The sequence below is a fragment of the Zonotrichia albicollis genome, chromosome Z (genome assembly GCF_047830755.1).
Source record: "Zonotrichia albicollis isolate bZonAlb1 chromosome Z, bZonAlb1.hap1, whole genome shotgun sequence".
NCBI lineage: Eukaryota > Metazoa > Chordata > Aves > Passeriformes > Passerellidae > Zonotrichia > Zonotrichia albicollis.
The window spans coordinates 37,910,273-37,931,532 of NC_133860.1; the positions used below are offsets into that span (position 1 = coordinate 37,910,273).

Genomic DNA, 21,260 nt, shown 5'->3' on the forward strand with positions numbered 1-21,260 from the left:
CTCCCTGCCCCCCTGCCTCTGTCTGCTGCCCTAGAGTATCTAGCAGTGTGCGATAAGCATATGCCAGGGCCCAGCTCACTGCAATGACCTTCCTCTCCTTAGGCTCATCCTGGTACTTCTCTTTCAGATATTTCCCCACCTCAGCTGCGTTCTGAATTTGTTCATGGGGAAAATCCCACACTATAGGGTCAGAGAATTCCTTCAGGATTTGGCCCATATCCTCCCATTTCCCACACCACTTAGGATTTTCCACACCAGGGTTTACTCCTGAGTCAGGGGTCTCATCAGCCCGTCTAGAAATCTCAGCCCTCATTCTAGAGAAGCAGCAGGCTGTATAGAGGAAGGTTACCAGATTGAATAACAGGAAGATGGTTTCTTTAACATTGAGGGGAAACTGAACATCCTTCACTAGTGATGCAACTGATTCATAGGAGAAGGAGGAAAGCAGAGGCTGAAAAACCTCATTCCCTCCTGCTCCTCCTGCGACAAACTGGATGCATAACCATAGCCATGAACCATTCCTACCTGGAGCAGACCCCAGCATGTTTATAAACTTCTTGCACATTATTGCCACCAAACCCAGAAGAATAGCTATTCTGGTCACAGCCCCTCTGATGTAAAAACTACGTATTAGGGGCAATACTAAAGCTATTTCTGGATAGGAAAATAAACCTAGGGACCAGAGAGGTATTAAAATCTCAAAAAACCCTAGGGACCAGAAATGCATGCAAACCTTCACCCCAACAGACATTATGAATCCAAAAAGCATGGCTATTAGCTGATTTAAACGAACACAGAGTAATAGCAGCCAAAATGCAGTCAAAACAGGGTTTTTCCACTCTCTCTCTCGAGCCTCACATTTGGGCACCAAAAATTTGTGCTGGTTTAGGGCAAATTTGTTAAAGAATCTGCAAAGGAGGGCCCCTCCAGAAAGCAAAACCCACACGGCCCCTCCCCCCAACCGGTTCGGGAAAAAATTCCTCAGAGAGAGGTGGAAAGAACCTGTTTATTTGACTGGCCCCGCACCCCCCAGCACACAAAATGAACAATACCCGATGACACCGCTTTGAGAAAGATGGCAAAATCAGAAAGTCTCTTTTGGGGGGGTGGTTGTTCTGTTCTCAGTCCCTCGGGCTCTGGGCCAGCCACTGCAGCCGAACCTTCGGTGTTCCCGGGTCCCAGTCCGGAGCAGGTTCGAGATGGTCACAGGAACAGGAGAGGAGAAACAGTCCAGGAAGCAATGTGGACTGTTTAGCTAGAACTAGCTAATAAGCAGAGGCAGAAAGCAGAGCAGAAGCAAGAGCAGAAAAAGAGAGCAAGCAAAAGCAGCAAGCTGAAGCTGGAAGTGAAAAAACAGTCTTTTGTACCGCTTTCCTCTGTGTCCTTGATAAGAGAAACCCAAACAAAACTTCCACTCTTCAGTGCCGGTCTTAAAGGCACAGAACAGATGAATGGGGATATACAAGCATCATAACGTCACCCCAGGACACCAAGCCATGGTCTTACCCAATTCAAAGACCCACACAACTTGTGGATATCCGCAAGGGTCTTGATCCTTGGATTGATTTCTAGTTTTTGAGGAACAATGGTCCTATTTCTAATTTCTAAGCCCAAATACTTCCAAGGTGGCATCTTTTGAATTTTCTTTTCCTGGAGCTCGAACCCTGCAACAATCAATGCATCGATCGTTAGGTCAAGCGCATGTGTGAGTAAGTCATCATTGGGGGCACACACAAGGATATCATCCATATAATGATAGATGATGGCCTTCTCTGCGGCTGCACACACTGGGGAAAGCAGGGAAGAGACATACCACTGGCAGATAGCTGGAGATACCTTTAATCCCTGAGGAAGAACGGTCCAATGGTACCTTTTCATAGGAGCTTCTAAATTGATAGAAGGGACTGAGAATGCCAAACGCGGTGCATCGTCAGGGTGCAATGGGATTTGGAAAAAACAATCTTTAATATCAATAACAGCTAATTTCCAATCTTGGGGAAGCATTGTTGGGGATGGCATACCAGGTTGGGGAGAACCCATATCTTCAATTACATTATTAATTTGTTGGAGGTCACAGAGGAGTCGCCACCTCTTTTTGTCAGCTTTTTGGATGACAAACACTGGAGAGTTCCATGGGGACATGGTCTCCACAACGTGGCCCTTTCTTAGTTGCTCTTGTACTAGTTCCTCAAGAACCTTTATTTTTTGTTTACTGAGTGGCCACTGTTTCACAACAACTGGTTCGTCTGTTTTCCACTTCAGTTTTTGGGTGGGGCGCTGTTGTTCAATGACTGCTGCACAAAAATGCTGTGGAGAGTCTGGAATATCAATTGTGACACCCCACTGGGCTATTAAATCTCTCCCTAACAAAGGTTCTGAATAATCTAACACAAATGGACGGATATTTGCCAATTGTCCGTTTGGACCCTCGAATTGAATAGTGCTTTTGGATTGTTTTGCCAATTGCAGACCTCCTACACCTCGAAGGTGACCAGCAACATTTTGTAAAGGCCAGTGTGCTGGCCAGTCTTGTACTGGAATCACTGTGCAGTCTGCACCTGTGTCTACAAGCATCTCAATGCGTTTAGACTCCCCACCCCCACTGACATTGCACCACAATTTGGGTTTATCTGTCCCAATAACTTGGACCCGGGCGACTGTGGGCCCTTGTTTATCGACATTTTCAGGTAAAGATGGCACAGGGATAGCTTGAGCAACAATTTGTCCCTTGGGAAGAAACAAGGGTGGGTGGAAACAGTGCAGGCTGAGAACAAATTGCTTGGGATCTGATGTTGTCATTCCTGGAGCAATTTCGATCTCTTGTGGTGTGTTTTTGTCCCCAATGACGATGTACTTACAACGAATTTGGTTCCAAGTACCCTTCTGTTCAGGATTTACAGAGACAAAATGCCAGTCAGTGTCCTTCGGGTGGAGTGACTCTGTCAGCTGCAACCTGTAAGGCTCATTGACAGAAGATGCGGTTAATACAGAATCACTTAAATCATAACAAAGGTTATTTTGTTTCACTTTCAACAGTGGACTAGCAGACTTGGTCTTTGAAGCACCTGCTTCGCTTACACAAATGTTAATATTATCGCGTGCTTGATTTGTTTTGCTACCCTTATTCTCTTGGCCTGCTCTTTTTATGTCTGCGCGCCTGGCAGGCTGGCGCTTTATTCTTCGTTTTTTTGTTGTTGACCCCCAGGGAGGGCTTGTAGTTCTCCTCCCCTGCCATTTCTAAATTCATCAAATTCCTTTTTCAGGGGGCACTGGTTACTCCAGTGTCCTAGGTTATTACAAAGCAGGCATGATTTAGTGGGCTCAACCATTGCTGGTCTCCGCTGCTGCCCAGGGTACTGCTGTGCTGAGGGAAAAGGCGCAGGGCTGGCAACAGCGACACGCTGAAGTGGTCTTGGCAGCAGCCTTGGTCTGGTGTCTTCAGCCACAGTCATCAGAGGCACTTTCCTGTTACAGACTAGAAGCATATCTTTTAATGTAGGGGAAGGTTCCATAGGAAGGCTCAGGATTGCCGCTCGACACTGGTCATTTGCATTTGTAAATGCTATTTCTTCTAAAATTGCTTCCCTAGCATTTTCCTTTTTAACCTGTATTTCAATGGCTCTAGTTAGCCTTTCTACAAATTTCAAAAAAGGCTCTGATGGTAGTTGTTTGATTTTACTATAAGGCTCAAAAGGCCCCTCAGGTTGGAGGGAAAAGAATGCTTTTTCAGCTGCTTCTTTTACTTTCTCAAGTGTTTCTGCAGGAATTGCAGCAGCTTGGACTGAGGGAGAAGACCACTGGCCTTCACCACAGAGGTGCTCAATGGTGATAGGGTTACCACTGTTGTCTTTCATTGTGTTTGGATCAGTCTGTAAGCCTGGGAGAGCATCTTTTAGCAGTTGTTTCAATGCTGATTCCCATAATTTGAATTCCGTGGATGTCATGAGACATGAAAAAAGCTGTTTTAAATCACGTGGAATCACAACAGTCCTACTTAATTCAGAATTTAAAAGGCCACGGAAATATGGACTGTGTGGACCATATTCCTTATGAGATTTACAGATCTCCTTAATCAATTGTCGTCCAAAAGAACTCCAGTTAGCAGTTGGGGCTGCTCCTCCCTGAGCTGCAGGCTGAAACGTAACAGGAGCTGGTGACAACATGGGACTATGCATTGGGTCTGCCGTCCCCTGCTCTGTATCTCTGGAATCAGAAGCATTGGGATCACAGCTACAGGTTTGGGGACAGGCAGTGGGTGTGTCCCCACCGTGGGAACCCGGGGAGGGGGCGGGGAAAGGAAGCCGGCAAGGGGCGGGGAAACCGTGGGAACAAGGGGCGGGGTCAAGGAGCTGGCAGGGGGCGGGGCAACCATGGGAACAAGGGGCGGGGACAGTGGGCTGGCAGGGGGCGGGGATGCCTGGTGACATCACATCAGCAGACGCCCCCTGGGAGGAGTAGAGGGGCGGCGCTGAGGGTACTGCAGGAAAGGTGGGGGGAGGGGGGAAGGTGTCACGAGGAACAGGAGGAGAGGGGGATGGGGATGGAATTTTGGAATGCTTAAGAGGATTTTGGGAAGAAGAAGACCAGGTTTGGGAAGATGCCACGTGGCATCCACCATCTTGTGGACCCCCTAGGGACTGGGGGCCATTTTGGACATCACTGCTCTCCGGAAAGCTAACACGTGCTCTGGGCTTTAGAGGAGGGGATACAGGGGGTTGGGAAAGCCACGCAGCCTGGGCAGGGCTTTGTGAACAAAACAACTCAGGTGTTCTTGCACACTCTGGGAGCCAACTTCCCAATGAGTGTGCTCTCTTTAAAATACCAAGTTTTGGGGAAAGAGGTTTAGGGGTTTTAGGGCTAGGAGAGGGAGGAACAGAGAGAGCAGAGGTACATGGCTTTACATTTGGCTTTTTCTCCATTTCCTTTTGTTTGAGCAATGCTGTTCGAATTTGTAAACTCCAGAACACAAATTTAGCTGAGGGTGATTTGCCAGATTGTCCTAAGGTTATCAATTCATTCCCAACTTTATCCCAGAATTGAATATTGTGGATTTCTTCAGGGGAAATGTTTGGGAACTGCAGAAAAAGCCATCTTATAAACTGTTTCAATTTTCCTTTAGAGAATTTCACATTACCATTGGCTCAAATGCTAACAATATTATAATACACTCCCCTTTGTACAATGCTAAGTTTGGAACCCATGTTAAATTATAAAAAGCAAAGTACTTAATCCCACCTGACCAAAAACAAAGCTAAAATCAGCTACCAATTTCTAAAAAAACCACAGATCGAAAGCGATAACGAGCAGACAAAAGCTTCACAATGCAGCTGTATATACTGTTTTTAAAATTCCCGGGCAGCAGCAGCAGGGCACGCCCTACCGAGCCGAGGCAGACACAAAGCCTACCCCGCTGTGGAATGCAGCCCCCCCGCGGAGCAGAGAGAGCAGCCACTCCACGTGGCAAGCCGAAACTGGGGAGCCCCCCCGCCGCGCCACGTGTGCAAAGAGCACTCCCAATCCCGCAGATCCCCCGGCGACGTGGAAAGAGAGCCCTCCCCCTTCCCCCGCACAGAGAAAGAAAGAGAGTCTCCTAACACGTGTCTGAGCACGCTGCTGAGCCGGGGGGGAAGGGCAGAGAGCGATCCCGCTCCGGCGCGAATTCTAAAAGACAGTGAAACACGCGGCAGAAAGCTAAAGCTAGAACGCTATGAATTCCCGTCTGTGGGGCTGCGCAGCCAAAAATGCAAAGGCAAAAAGGAACAGAACTCGCGGCAGAGTCTGTTTTTGAGCTTCTGCTGTACCAAAAGCAGAGATACTCACGTGAAATGGAAGCTGTAGGCTGGGTCTAGGCAGGCAGGTCTCCACCGGAAAAGGACCTCTCTCTGGGTGCAAGAGAGGCTACCCTTTTCTTCCTCTGGAAAATCTGCTCACGACAATGAAGCTGGGCTTTCCAGAGGCGCCGAACAGTCCGTGAAACTTCTTCTGGGAGTATTCCCAAAGTCTCTAGCTGAGGGCGATGCAACCAAAGCCCTTCCAGCTGGATGCACGGCTGGCAGAAACTTCTCTGAGGTACTGTGAGTCCGTTCTCGGGCTGCGAAGTCGCTTTGCCCACCCCGGGACGCCAATATATTGGAATATGGCTCCCAATATAACCAGTTGGATGGTGCTTGGGCCAGTTCTGACCCTCGCTGCTGGGCCAAAGGCAGCACTGTGGTGTTTTACCCCAGAGATACCTTGGCTGCTGGAGATTGCAGCGGGGCACTGGTGGAAGTCCAGGCTTGTCAGGAACTCCGTTTACCTCAGGAGAGAGAGCTTCTGGCGATGGTGAAGAGAAAATAGGAGTGGATTCTGCTGGAGGGTTGCCAGATGTTTATTCCATGGTTACAGAGATGTCTGCACTGGGGCAACTGCTGCTAACAGAAAGCCGGCCGCATGGTCTCATTAACCTTATAAGCTCGGGGACAGGGGAAGGGGAGGGGACAGGTGAGTTACCAACCAGGTGAGAGGGGCAGGGTCTCAAGGGAGGATGACACTTAGACAGGCCAATAACCTCTGGGCATAGGGGCATCTTTTGAATCTGACTAACCACACGACGTCTTGCTGGAATCTTAAACCTGATTGACAGGGCTCACTCAGCAAGGGGGCGAGGGGGCAGGGAGAGAGGCATAGGCACACCTGGGAAGGGACCCGGAAGTTTAAAACAGGACATTGCAACACACCGCAACAACCAACCACCCGACACCTTGTTGGAATGTTAAGCCTGATTGACAGGACTCACTCAGCAAGAGGCGAGGGGGAAGGGGAAGAGAGGTATTGCCACACCTGGGAGGTGACCTGGAAGTCTAAAACAGGACATTATAACACACCGCAACAAGAAATAATGCTGTAAGTGGACATATAACAGTAATATTGAGTGTTTTCATATGAAGGATTGCTAGTTCGCTTTCTTGTTGTCGAGAACTGAAGTCCAAGCTGCTGCAATTTTATTCACATTTGCACAAGCATAAGCAAATAGTGCATTCAAAACAATAACATAAAATGAAGTTGTAATTGGTATTGTTGGAAGAAACTCTTGTGTTCTTTACATGATGTAGCAGAATGTAGCAATGGAGGCTTCTTACAAACATTGAGTTACTGCCCTAGGTACCCAGTAGATACTGTGGTTTAATTGGAGTAGTCTTTATCTGTTTTAATATATAACTGGAAGCAAGAAAACAGCTAGCAATTTGTTAAGCATTGCTGGATTAATTGGGGAATGATTTTGGGTGTATTCGTGATAATATTTGCTACACTACTCTGATTTTCTTTTCATCCGTGTTTGCTAGGAAGAGGCTGAGAATAGTTCTTGCAAAGTTAGCAATAAGTGTTTTTCCTATGCAAAAGGAAAAAGCAGTCTATGTGTGACAAATTAACCCTTGCATTAAACAGTACAGTTTACACTCCAGGGAAAATTATTAAATTCTAATATCTGGTGGTTGAACTTCTCATTCACTAATATACACACTAGTTAAGGGGGAAGAGAGGTTGTTTAGACAAAGACAATGACTTATATTAATAGAAAGATACCATTAAGCCAAATGAAATTTGTGTGTGCTCAGACTTTAATACACAGATTTTTTTTTTTCAGATGTGTTTGGTGTTTCTCCTTTGGGAAGTCCTATGTCTCCTCATTCCTTGTCATCTGACCTTTCATCGTCCCGAGATTCATCTCCCAGCCGTGATTCATCAATTGCTGCTGCAAGTCCTCATCAGCCAATTGTAATTCACAGTTCAGGAAAAAAGTATGGCTTTACCATCCGAGCAATCAGGGTTTACGTGGGTGACAGTGATATCTACACTGTGCACCACATTGTTTGGGTAAGATAATACATGTTTTCTTGCTGATATGTGGCCACAGAATACTGTGATGATGGATTCGCTTTTCTGTACCCATGGCATCTCTTTATTAACAATTACTGTGTAAATTACAATGATATGCCAAGCAGTTTTTCTTAGAATGAAATTCTGCCTGTATACAAGAGCAGTGTTGCCTATAGGGAAGACAACAAGCTGTCTTTGGCAGAATATTATCTACATGTAGTGTTGAACTTCTGCAACTTCTCTTAACTTCTGGCAAGTTTCTCAGTTTTGAAAAACAGTGTCTTGAGTTCAGAGTGTTATGTCTTAGAAAACCAAAGGCTTAGTGCAGACCCTCTTTGATTTGGGTCAGGATTTGCAAATTTAGGAGACTGTAAAGAGAAATTGTTGAAAAATAGGTGGAGTATATTAAACTACATAAATTAAGGGATTCATGAAAATCAGTACTATTTTACAAGATGCACGTAAGCTGATCTCAAGTACTGATTTTCTGTTTGAAAAAATCATGTATTTTTCATTCTCTCTTCACTACACAGTGGGAGGGAGGCTAAAGCAATTCTTTGGTTGTCAGCCTCCTTAATTGTAAAATAATTATATACTTAGGTACATATATATGCATTTTTTTATCATTTATGTTGGTAACAAATTATAATTTTATATATGGTTTAAATTACATGTACATTAATAGTATGTGAATATAAATTATTTCAACTTTCCTAAAAAAAATATCCAAATTTACCAAAAGACTTCATTTTTTTGCACTGTTTAGTTTTAAATATGTATGGTAGATTTTGAAGTAGCAGTGGTGATGTAGTGTTTTATTCATTTTTTATTCATATTGTTTATCCTTTAGACCTATTAATCCATCAAAAGTATTGAATCTGGAGAACTGGGTACATTTGGTGGATAATGGAATAAATTTTAAAAAATTATTTCTTCCTACTAGTGTAACATCACACCACTGAAAGGAAGGGGAAAAATGGTACATGGCAGTAAAAGTTAAACCTTGGGTTTTTTTAAAGTATTATAAGTTTGTTGTTCAAGCTCTGTTTGCATTGTAGTCTTCAGTAGTGTCTTCATGACTTAAACTACTCATTTAGAAATATAAAAAAATATTTAAACTACCTTCAAAATATTTTTCAATTCAGTTACTTTTGGTCCTTTGTCACTTTTATGCTGCACCAACCCCTCTAATGGGAAGCCTGGTGAATTTGAACCAAATAGAAACAATCCTTAACCATATGGTAGAGTTAATTTTAGTTATGGTTACCATTACCTTAATTACATAGTGTTTCTCATTTTCAGATGCTAAAAATCTTCACTTAGTTCTGTAATTTTGCAGTGGGTAGTGAACCATCCCTTCTTACTATGCATGAAAACTCCCTATTTTACAGAGCTTACTTAATACCCATAGCAACCAGCAGTGTTTCAGTGAGCTTTGAAACCATTCCAGGCCCCATATAAAGTTTGAGTAAGTAGGGAAGACTCATACAAAGTTGGAGTAAGTAGGGGATGGTGAAAGAGCTGAAGGTATTTTTCTTCTTTTCTTCCTTTACATAACTTAGTATCTGTAAGTTTCTTCATTGCCAATGGGTTTGGGGTTCATTTTGTGTATATTTTCTTCCTCTCTCTTTTTTAGAATGTGGAAGAAGGAGGTGCAGCTTACCAAGCAGGCTTAAAAGCTGGAGACCTGATTACTCATATTAATGGAGAGCCAGTGCATGGTCTTGTTCATACAGAAGTCATTGAATTGTTGTTAAAGGTAACTCTTGGACAGCTGGGATACTAAAGTGATTGCTGTTTTCACCAGTGATGATGGGGTTATGCTTGATTTCTTGAGATTAGTTACTTAATTTTATTGTTCTTAGAAGCACAAACTCTTAGCTGCTCTTGCCATAGATCTGGAGAAGGGCCAATAACTTTCCTATATCGTGCATGATTTTAGTTTTTCTCCCATAGACTGGTAACATTGAGAGATAGCTGAAGTAAATTTGAGGCAATGGGAAAAAAAGATGTCTCTGTCTCTCAAAAAAATTGACCTTCTCAAGAATGTTATCGAATGCCTGCATCTTCCTCAGATAATTCAGGCTTTTGACAATGATGATACCTCTCATTTTTCTTCTTTAAAAGTGAAAATCAGTGAGGAAAAGTAAAACCAAAGAATATTAAATATTTGCCTGCTATACAGGAGGTTGCCTTTCATATTAGGGCCCAAAAGGTTTTTGTCTCATGTATACCCAGGTATGTCTGACAGAGTCTCTTCGATTAATGAAATTCTCATCGTGCAGCTGGACTTTCAGGACTAATCTCTCACATTTTTCTCTTGTGGTTTTCTGAAGTCTGTCTTATTAGAAAGGCATAGTTTTTCCATGGAAACAAACAAACCACCCAATAAAGAGAAAACAAAACCCTTTTATTTTCTCTGTAGCTCATTGAATCTCAGTTTTCATGTAATCTTTCCAGTGTAAGCTAATGTAGGTCAGAATTACTTTAGACAGCTGTATATTTGCTTCTTATATTATTAACAATTTATAGTGTTATGTGCAGAGCTCAAAGTGAGTAGTCAGTTATAAAAGAAGTCCAAAAAAAGCACTGGAAGGCAGTGAGGTGATAGGGAAAAGATAAAAAGCTAAAGATGAAAAATACACTGTTTCTTCAGTCTTTATTTTATTTCTCTGAAACAGGAAGAACTTCCAAGTTTTCCAATTTTGAAAGAAATATTTAAGCGAAAATTCTATATGACTTATGGCAGTCAGCTATGCACTCATTGTCTAGGTCAGATGCAGAAAAAGAAACATGACAACCCTGCTCAATACTTAGAAGAGTAAACTCAAAACAAGAGATCATTGTTTATCTACAACTTAATATGTTGGGCTGTATCATAAATTAATTTGGGCTATTGCAGTTTCTTTGAAAGGAAGTTCACTGTAGGGATATACTGTGCTGAGCAGAAGCTACAGATTTTTAAAACTAGCAGAAAATACTTTTTTTTTTCAGTCATCTCTTTGTGCGATCAGTGCTAAAAAGCTTAGGTTAATCATACTTGTTAACCCTTTTGAACAAGATAAAAATGTGGTTTGGGATTGCCAGTGAAGATTTAATTTTTCTCCTTTGTTTCATCATTGTAACAGTTGTTGTCTTGAGATGTGAGTGGACCACTGTGCAGTTACAGCTGCTCTTTGTGGGAAAATCAGGTTTTTCTGTAGAAGCTTCTATCTTGAAGTGTTCAGTCTTGGTTAATCCTTGGTGTCCTCCTGTCTGGCCACAATTACTGGAGTTACTCCTTGTCCTGGAGCTTGAATGGAGGAAGTTGGGAAATACGGCAGAATTTGAGAACTTCCCAATCCTCATTTACTAACTATGCATGGCAATGTCTGCATAGGGTTCCCTGCAGAAACACCACTTTTTCTGGAGTTGATTCTCATTGCATTTGCATGTATGGTGTAGATTCGGTGTAAGGCAAAGTTGTCTTGTGTAATTCATATTACTGACGCTTAAGGCATCTTCTTTCATTTTGGCAGAGTGGCAACAAAGTCTCAGTAATGACAACTCCTTTTGAAAACACTTCCATCAAGACGGGACCTGCCAGACGGAACAGCTACAGGAGCCGAATGGTTAGGCGCAGTAAGAAGACCAAGAAGAAGGAGAGTTTAGAGAGGTGAGTGGTCCTTTGCTTTCACAGTGTGTCTGTCTGTACATAGCAATAAATTTAAAATATGAAGCTAATGCAGTTTTTTCTCATCTTCTGTATTGCTACCTTCTTTCTGAGATTGTGGCCTTCCAAATCTTGTTTTGTCTAAACTAGATCTGCAAAATAACTAAAAATAGTGAATAACTGAGGTTGCATCATAATTTGGCTTTACTATATAATTTTGCACTTGTTTAATTAAACTTTTTAGTGCTAGTGCTTATCAGCATTTTGAATATGATACGGTTATATGTATTTTATAAATATGTTGCTAGTACTTTATAGATATTTCTTCAGTTTTGATAGGTTGCTAAATTTAGAAAATAAAGATCTGTACTCATAAGGAGATAGACATTCTTCTGAAATATAGTAAACATTAGTATGAATAAAATTAGTTACAGTGTCTATCCCACCTGTTAGTGAATCAGGATGCTTTCTAAACTTCCCAGTCTGCAGTGTGGTTTGCTTTCATGTAAAGATAGATTTACTATTTTCATAATGTCAGCTAGCAAGAATTTTGCCTGTGCTGATAGTATCTTCTGTGCACCTTAACTTATGATTAATGCTGTGTTTTTCTCACACAAGGAGAAGATCTCTCTTTAAAAAGCTGGCAAAGCAACCCTCACCTCTTCTTCATACAAGCAGAAGCTTTTCCTGCCTGAACCGATCACTTTCTTCAGGGGAGAGCTTGCCTGGGTCTCCAACCCACAGTTTATCTCCTAGATCTCCTACCCCAAGCTACCGTTCCACTCCTGATTTTCCATCAGGTGAGTGTGAAGCAGTGGAGAGCAGAGGAAAAGGACTGGAAGAGTACTGTGCATTTTGTGAGCCCCCACAGATCTGATATGCTCTCCTAAGAGCAGTCAGCTCTGACAAGTATAGTCATAGAACAACTGTTTTCTGTCTGGAAAAGGGAAACAGATTCCTGATGCAAAACAAAAGGTGTTTTTATGATACAGAAGCACCTAAAAAGCAATTGTCTCTTAAGTTTGTCCTAGTTTAAAGTTCAGTCCAGTGGCTGAAAGTTGAATTATAAAAAGTCCATATTTGCAGCAAAAGAGAGAATTTTGCCTAAGAGATAAAAGAATGAAAGTGAGATAAAAGTTGCTACATAATGGAACTAGGATGGCACTCATGAATGCAGATTAATTGCTGAAAAGATTAGCTGAGTGCTAAAATATGCATCTCTCTAACTCCTAAAGGCCTGCCCCTTTTTTCTTCTTTAACTTCTGTCACAATTGTAGTGTGTACTGGAATTGACTGCTATTGTACAATCCCTTGGCAAAGGTAAATTATATGGAAAGCCTTGATCATTGCTTTGAAGTGTCAGAAAGCATTAGTTATTCTATTTAAGTAAAAGCAAGAGATAACTTAAAGGGGATGATGGAAGAGAGAGAAAGGGAGAAACAGCATATGTAATTGGAATGATGCAGGTTTTGCAGCCTAAAACCTTTTCCACTTAAAACCTTCCAGATTTTGGAACACTGTAGTGGGAGACAGCATAGGGCTTTTGTTCTACTTCTCACTGAACATTTAGACAACATAGAAAAAGTCTTGCTAATCTTATGTTTGTTTGCTTGGTTTTTTGTTCTTTTTGTAGGTACTAACTCTTCTCAGAGTAGCTCCCCTAGTTCCAGTGCTCCCAATTCTCCAGCTGGTTCAGGGCACATAAGACCCAGCACTCTTCATGGCTTGGGTCCAAAGCTTGGTGGGCAAAGATACAGATCAGGAAGGCGCAAATCAGCCGGCAGCATTCCCCTTTCTCCTCTCGCACGGACACCTTCTCCAACACCCCAGCCAACATCTCCTCAGCGATCTCCATCACCATTGCTGGGACATTCTATTGGAAATACAAAAATAGCTCAGTCTTTTCCTAGCAAAATGCACTCACCTCCAACTATTGTGAGGCATATTGTCAGGCCAAAGAGTGCAGAGCCACCAAGATCTCCACTGTTGAAGAGAGTTCAGTCTGAAGAGAAACTTGCACCCTCTTATGGCAGTGATAAAAAACACTTATGTTCACGAAAACATAGTCTGGAAGTGACCCAGGAAGAAGTGAATAGAGAGTTGTCTCAAAGAGAGGTAACTCTGCAGAGCTTGGAGGAGAATGTTTGTGATGTGCCATCGCTCACACGAGTCAGGCCTGCAGAGCAGGGCTGCTTGAAACGACCCATCTCCCGAAAATTGGGTAGACAGGAATCCATTGATGAGCTAGACAGAGAGAAGCTGAAGGTCAAGGTAGTTATGAAAAAGCAAGATTTTGCTGAAAAAGCAAATGCTGCTATACATGAACCTAGCAGTGAACCAGAAATTCCCAATACCTTGAGACTGGAAGAAAGAGACAAAAAAGCATTCCAGAAGGTATTAGAAAGATCAAACCAGTTTGAAGCTAAAATTGTTACTGTAGAGACCCAGTCAGCTGGTGGCATACTCAAAGACACCCTTCAAAAGAATGCAAACTTGAGATCAAATGATGGTGTTGCTTTAGAAGGACAGATGTTGTCTCATGGGCCTCCCCCTAATGAACTCAGTCATATTTCTTGTGACTTCAAAAGAATTTCCCCTTCATGTACCCTGCAAGATGTGCTACCTCAGTCCTCTGACAAGATACTTAGTGGAAAGGGAGAAAACACAGATAAAATTGTACCAACAAAAGAATTTGTCAAATTTGAAAGATTAGATGGTAAACTTGCAAATATTGATTATCTCAGAAAGAAAATGTCTATTGAAGAAAAAGATGACAGTGTCTGTCCAGGACTAAAACCCAAGATGACATCTAATGTTCATGAATGCCTTCAACTTAGTACAGGCAGACCTGTAAACATACAGCAGGACTTCACTGCAGTTGCAGATGGTAGAGCATTTATTGGCAGTGCACATGCTACTCAGATGAACTCAGTTTCTTTTGTTCCTCTCAAGACCTTGAGTGGCCGAGCAGACATGAGTGTGGAAAAATCAGCCCTTATTTCTTCTGAAGCTCCTGTCAGAAAAAGTCCTTCAGAATATAAGCTTGATGGGAGGTCTGTTTCCTGTCTGAAGCCAATAGAAGGCACGCTAGACATTGCGTTACTTTCTGGGCCACAGGCTTCAAAGACTGAGCTGCCTTTGTGTGTGCTGCCAGAAGGACAGAGCACCAGCAGTGATGGGGGATCTCCTAAACCCCCAGTGCCACAAGGGAGTGGTGGGAAGGTAGAAATGGTGTCTCAGAAAGAGCAGTTGTTAAGTTACCCAAAATCTGGCAAAGTCAGCATCACAGAGCCTCAGGTCCTACAAGCAGGCAAGAGTTGTCCAAATCCACCACTTATCTCTGTGGCTACAGAAGTAGTGACAGAGAAAAAGGTTTCTAGTCCAGCCACTAAAGGCAGTATTTCTGTTGTTGAAGCTGTTCAGAAGAAAGATACCTCCCCTTCAAAACAAAAGGACTATTCAGTGGAGGTAAAGTCTTGTGTTACTCAAAGTCAGAGTTTTAAAATTACTCAAACATATTCCAAACCTTCTGCTGGCCAAAGCACTACTGAAAAGGCTGTAGGAAAAGAGAAGCAAACACAGAAAGAGTTGCCTGTCAAACAGCCAGTATCCCAGAGAGGTTGTGAGCCTATCCCTGCAAAAGTAGAAGTAATCAGGGAGTCATCTATGAAGGTTTCTGTCTCAGACGTCCTGATAACAACCTGCTCCAAGAGCAGTGAAAAAAATTGTGCTGATTTTGCCATTCCACCTGAGATGCAAGGAAAAACACAGCCAGCTGGCCCCAAGGCACAACCTAAGGATGGCAGAGAATCACTGAAACAGCTAGGCAAAGATGACAGCAGTGTTTCTAAAAGTTTTGTGGAAAGGGAAGTAACCAAGCAGAAAGCTGAGTCTAAGAAAATTGTCACGGAGACAAAGAGTGACTCTCTTCCATCCAAATGGCCTGTGCAACCCTCAAGAGATTGTGATCATAAAATCGAGAAGTCTGCACCAGTTTCTTCTGTGCAGAAGGACAGTGCTAAAGACATGGGAAAGAAAGATCAGAAATCACTCACTGATATAAGGCTCCATAGTAGTGAGAGAGAGCAGTCCAGCCAAGTTCCTCGGCAGCAACTTAACCCTTCAGGCTCCCCTGCTGTGAAAGAGGCAGTGAGCAGACACAGCACCACAGAAGTTCATGGAGGCATTCAAGAACACTTGAAGCCTGCTTCCACCTGTGTGGAAAGCAGCAGCAATAAACCCAGGCCAGCCTCTGATACAAGTTCCTCCAAGTCTAAGTCTTTGGATAAACAGATGTTGTCACAAAAACCATGTTCTCCAACCATAAAAGAAAAAGAAATTGTCACTCAGTTGTCTGCCAGCTCCCGGAAGGATGGAAAGCATGCCAGTAAAGGTGTCCTAGATCACCTTTCTCCTGCTCCAGGCTCTTCAAAAAGAATGAACATTGAACATGTGCAGGTTGAAAGGCCTGTGGGTTTGGACCATGGCTCAGTCACCACCCTCCAAATGAGCAGCACAGCCCCTGACACCAAACCCAAATCCTCTGCTGTGGGCCCACTTCCAGCAGGCCCAGAGAGTTCTAAGCAGATGCAGAGGCAAGAAGCAGCAGGCTTGGGGGAATCTGCTGATCAAAAGCAACTTCGTTTCAGTGAAAAACAAACGACCACTCCAAAGTTTTCCACTGTGAAAGGCTGTGTCTCACTGAACAAAGAGGCAGAGAGAAGTCCTGGTAATGAGATGATCACTGCAGACAAAAGACCTGAAGGAAAAATATGCACTGACGCACTTTACGTTCAGCTTGACAGTGGGAAAGTGGAGCCTACCCTTTGTCTCACAACCTGTGATATCAGAGGGAAAGGAGCAGAAAAGGCAACCACAAGTAGCAAAATCTCTCAAGATATAAAAGGGAAGGGACAAGTTAATCAGAAACAGCCAGAGGATGCAAACAAGCAGACTGCAATAAAACATCTGCTGGCTGCCAGTGGGCAAAGTTCTTGTCGTGCAGCTGCAACACCGGGAAAGCCACTGACTTGTTCATCCAATTTCTCTGAATGTAGACAGGAAGTATCTGTTTCATCTCTTTCAGCCAAAAGTGACGCATCTTCAGCAAAGGTTAAGCCAGGTTCATCAGAACTTCCTGCAACTTCCAAGGAACTAAGTAAGAAAAGCACCTCTTCCACAGGGAGCAGCAAGGCAGAAATGACTAAGAGTGTTTCACTGATGGCCTTGCACAGTGCCGCTATTGTAGCAGAAGCCCACCACCCTCCTTCAAACCTTGGGGGGAAACCTGGAAATCAAGAAAAACCTCTTTTCGTTAACACTGTGGATGTAAAGGGAAAAGATACTGTTCTGACTCAGCAGTCTGCTTCAAGAAAACAGAATGTCGGTAAAGATTTACCTCGGTCAGCAGCCACAGCTGACCGCCCTAACGCACTTTCAGATGACAAAGACTCAGCTCGGCAGCGTCGAGGAAAGGAAGTTTCACGGAGCAGTGCTCACAAAAAAACGTGTTAACTCTAAAACCTGGCAAGTGTGTATTCAACACTAGCTGAAACAATTTCAGTATGTTGTACTGCCTTTAAACCAGCACTGTGTCGTGTCTTTGTGCGGCAAAGCTTTCATGTCACTGAAGAAACAATACAAGGGGATATGTAAAGAGAGGACTTTTTTTCAAAATGCCTTTCCAATTGTAACCGGTAAAACTGTTACCACATAGTATTTGTACAAAAATACCTTTACAGCCTAGGACTGTTGAAAATACTTCTTCTGTAAATACTTAGCAATGTGTTTGGGGTTTGAATGTAGCATATATACTTTGCTGCTGGTTGCGTTGTTTACTCTTTCCCTTTTTAAGATAGTTGCTTTGCCACCTATTTGCCATACTCGAATATGAAACCAAATTACTAAAATTCAGAGCTGGCATGGACATGCACAAGCATTGGTCTGACTGGGAAAAAAGAAGGCCACATTTTTACTGACTAAAAATCCTAGACAGAGGCTAAAAAATACTAGTACAGAATAATAGGGTGATCTATTGTGAGTTTTTACATGTATTTTTTAATACTCTGATTTTGATAGTACTGTACTTGGCTGACTGCTTCACCAGATCTAACACAAGAAGTAACTCCATCTTCCTGCTGTACAAAGTCTGAGTAGAGTAGGTGTCCTATGGGAAAGGGAATAGGTGTCCCTATGGGAAAGCTATGGGAAGACCACTTAATTATCAGGCATCCCAGCAAGAGGTGTGTTCTCTGGTGAAATGATGGTTCTTGCCTTGTCTGTTGGGAGTGTATTGTGCGACTTTCACCTCAGACAAGGCTGAAATTCTGAATCACGTGCCATGTGCTTCGTTTTTTGCTGCAATCCTCTCGAGTTCCTTGAGCTTTTTTAAATTCAGGCCCAGTGTGAGGCTCAAGTATATAAGCACATGACTGGTAGTACTAGTATGTTCATCCCTGTTCTTAATACATTTAGAGAATACATATTATTGGCATATAATGTCTGTTTAATTAGTGTCATACAGCTGGTAGCTGTTTTCTATTTTATGACAAGTAAAGTAAAAAGGAAAAACACACTTCGGTATCATATCCTCAGAAAAGTTTAGGCTATCTGACACATTTTCATACATAGCTGGGGCCTTATGTTGTAGACCTAACTTGCTGTTTTTAGCAAGTAATCCTGGGTTTCATATTCATTTTGAAATGCATTGAGTAGCTCCATACATTTCATAACATAATCTTTTTATTTGTATGCAAAAAAAAAAGTTCAATACTGTAATTATAAAAGAAGCATTTTTTTAACAAAGGAACTTGTTGGAGCTATTTGGTGCTAGAATGTTACTGTCTTTTTACTTTTGCTAAGCCTTATTTAAATTTTGTATACAGTGGAACGTGCAGACTTTGACCATTTTTGTGTGGAGTATTTAGCTTGTTTTGAGGGATGAAAGGTAAAATTTGAAACATGTACAGAAGCACTACGAAATACCCTTGCAGGCGCATGGGTTTTAATAATTGGGGATCAATAGAATGGTTGTTTTGCTTATTTCTATTTTCTGTAGCCACAGTAGAGCTAGGCCCCTACATTTTTCACCAGTGCTTATGGTTTGTCTTTCTGTCTCAAAAGCTAGAAAAATTTTTGTAAAAGCACAGTGTAATCTTGACTTGGAGACTTGTGTGACAACAGAGAGTGTGCAGAATTCATTATCCTCTGCTGAAAACTTTATTATACTGATTTGTTGAGTTGGATTACAGCAAACCTGTAAGGAAAATCCAGTATCACAAACAACTCCTGATTTTACATGTGGCACTAGAACATTAATACTGCCTTTATGCATTCAGAAAGGAGCTAGTAAGCAGTGGATAATAATTTTTGAGAAGTCTTAAAAATAAAATGGTCTCAACATTTACAGTTCATCTGTGCTTTGGCAGTTAATACAAGTGAATGCTAATGCACTTCAAAATAACATTTCTGTCTGGGAGATACTTCCTAGTTTACAGTCTCTGCATTTTTTTAGCTATCCTCTTGTTTCTTTCAAAACCCATCTAGCTTTTGTTTACTGTATACCTTTATGAATATTTTGTATTATCACTTCTGACAAATAAGTTCTTTGCATTTTGGAAGTGTGACGTGCATAAGCTTGTGTTTATGTAGTAACTGTTTGTTGATGTTTACCTTATAAGTGAGCTGTTAGAGATCCTCCTGCCTGTGTTCTTCTTGGTCAGTCTTAATGTGATTATAGATCTGATGTGTTCTTTTGTAGACTTCCTGCAGTAGATTTCTCAGCTTACAAAAAAAATTTTGAAAGTTAAAAAAAATCGTTAGGGTCTGTGCAATAAAGTGTTTGCAGTCTTATTTTCTCTGACAAACTCCTTATGGATGTCATAATTGTTATATATTGAACACAGTTATTTATACTTATGCAGTTGCATACATTGAAATAAAATTCAGCATGAAATTGTTGTGTTAGCATTTTTTCTTGATATGCTTTCACTGTTGTAATGTAAGGTAAATCTCTGCTGTACTCAGAGGCTTGCAGTTTAAGAGTTTTTTGGGGCCAGCTCAAAAAAAAATGGTGCACCCTTTAAGGCATGTGCTAGCGGAGGGTTTTGCGTGAGGAAATGCAGCTTGGTCTGGGGACAGAGAAGGTGTGCATGGCTGAGCATCTCATCTCAGGCCACGTCTGGATGCTCTGCTCCGCTCTTGGATAGGAAGTGTGGTGTGGGGGTGCATGGCATAGCCTGACTGCTGGCTTCTGCAGAACTCATGTAATCATTTATTACTGTAGGAGCAGCACATACTAAAGTATCCACCTCTTTACTTTTCTGCTACTCCTGACTCTGCAGAGCTGCCCTGCAGCTGGTAACTTGTGTTCACGTACTATTATTGCATTGTTTTCTCTTTGTTTTTCCTCTGTACAGCACTAAGTGCTGTATTACAGCATCACTTTTGCCGCTTTTCTCTCTCATTTGAAACATACAGGTGAGGGGAAGCTGCAGTTCACCCCCAGCTTTTCCAGTTTGCTGCAGCCCACATGAAGGCAGATGGTCTTGAAAATCCGGTGTGCTGACAGGGGGTGATGGGTTGAGGAGAGAAGAGCAGGATCCAGCAGCTGAGGGAAGGCAAACGAGAAGAGTTGAGTGTTGACTGTCTCATGCCTCTGCCAGCTGTGCTATTCCATGGCTGTGGACAGCACAGTTGTCTCTGTCAGGAGAGGCACAGAAACCTGCATGCCCAGAGTGAGCCCCCAGAGTGTTGCCGGCCAGAGGAAAGGGGTGGTGTGTGGAGTTTGTGTTAAGGGGGAAGCTAGGAGAGATGGGTTATCACTGTTACAGCTGGCATGGCCTGTCATCTTCACTCTTTCATCTTAGTTGGGATGGGAATGCTTCCATGGTCTGAAGGGGAACGAGAACTCCCTTCTTCAGCACTGAACTCTCAGTTTGCTGAACGCCCTTAGGCCTCTTATTGTAGTCTTGCACAGCCTGCAAGACTTCACAGAGACATCCAGCTTGATTTGGATCACAACTGAGAGGGCAGATCAGAAGGAAAAGATCTCAGGACAGGAAGATACTCGAGGGTGTGTGGATGTATGTCCCACTGCCTGCCTTGAGTTAGCAACAGTTTTTGTGTCCATTGACTGTATCTGTAGTATAGTGTTGATTAGAACTGACCAGATCAATCTCCCAGGTACCTGCCAAGGATGCATTTGAATGAACTGAGTGTAGGAATCACACAATGGTTTCGGCTGGAAGGGACCTTAAAGTTCGACCACCATGGTCAGGAAGCAATGCTAAAGGTTATAGTTCGAAAGCGAAAATTTGGGATCATCAGGAGGAACTGAGAAGACTGCAGAGTAAGAAGACAGTAACGGTGTAGTTGTGCATATCAAGCCTTAAAAAATGTATATTTGAAGGGGAAGAGGATGTCCAAGAGATTTGCTAGGGAAAAATGTCTTCTGCTGCTGGAGGAAAAGAACTCCAAATCCTGATTTGTTTGACATGGGAAGTATAGTATAGATTGTTTGGGAAGGAACCTCACCTGTTCTTTTTCCAGGTACAGACAAGACCAGTGAATGAGAGAGTTCTTAAAAGACGTTCCATTGACATCAGAGTATTTTGAAATTAACATATGTAGAAATTGGCCCACTCAGCCACATCTTGTTCAGAGTAAAATGTCCCTTCAAAAATTGACTTGCATCTTACTGAGGGGCCTTGCTTAAGCACAGTTAAGGAAAGAAGAACTTGGCTCTAAG

The 21,260-nt window shown here is 42.5% G+C and overlaps 1 protein-coding gene across 19 annotated transcripts in view; it reads left to right on the plus strand.

Moving 5' to 3' along the window:
* The window catches only part of MAST4 (microtubule associated serine/threonine kinase family member 4), a 291,175-nt gene extending 271,699 nt beyond the window's left edge, over window positions 1-19,476 (plus strand). For 12 of the 19 annotated variants that reach the window (XM_074533269.1, XM_074533272.1, XM_074533271.1 and 9 more), the window contains 5 exons: window positions 7,628-7,857; window positions 9,497-9,619; window positions 11,379-11,515; window positions 12,131-12,312; window positions 13,146-19,475. In XM_074533269.1, coding sequence (XP_074389370.1) covers window positions 7,628-7,857; window positions 9,497-9,619; window positions 11,379-11,515; window positions 12,131-12,312; window positions 13,146-17,026 — 4,553 coding nt within the window. In that variant the 3' untranslated portion in view covers window positions 17,027-19,475. Of the gene's footprint in view, window positions 1-7,627; window positions 7,858-9,496; window positions 9,620-11,378; window positions 11,516-12,130; window positions 12,313-13,145 lie in introns of all 19 variants that reach the window. The other 7 variants (XM_074533260.1, XM_074533261.1, XM_074533264.1 and 4 more) reach the window with 1 other exon arrangement.
* Window positions 19,477-21,260: the final 1,784 nt, after the last annotated feature.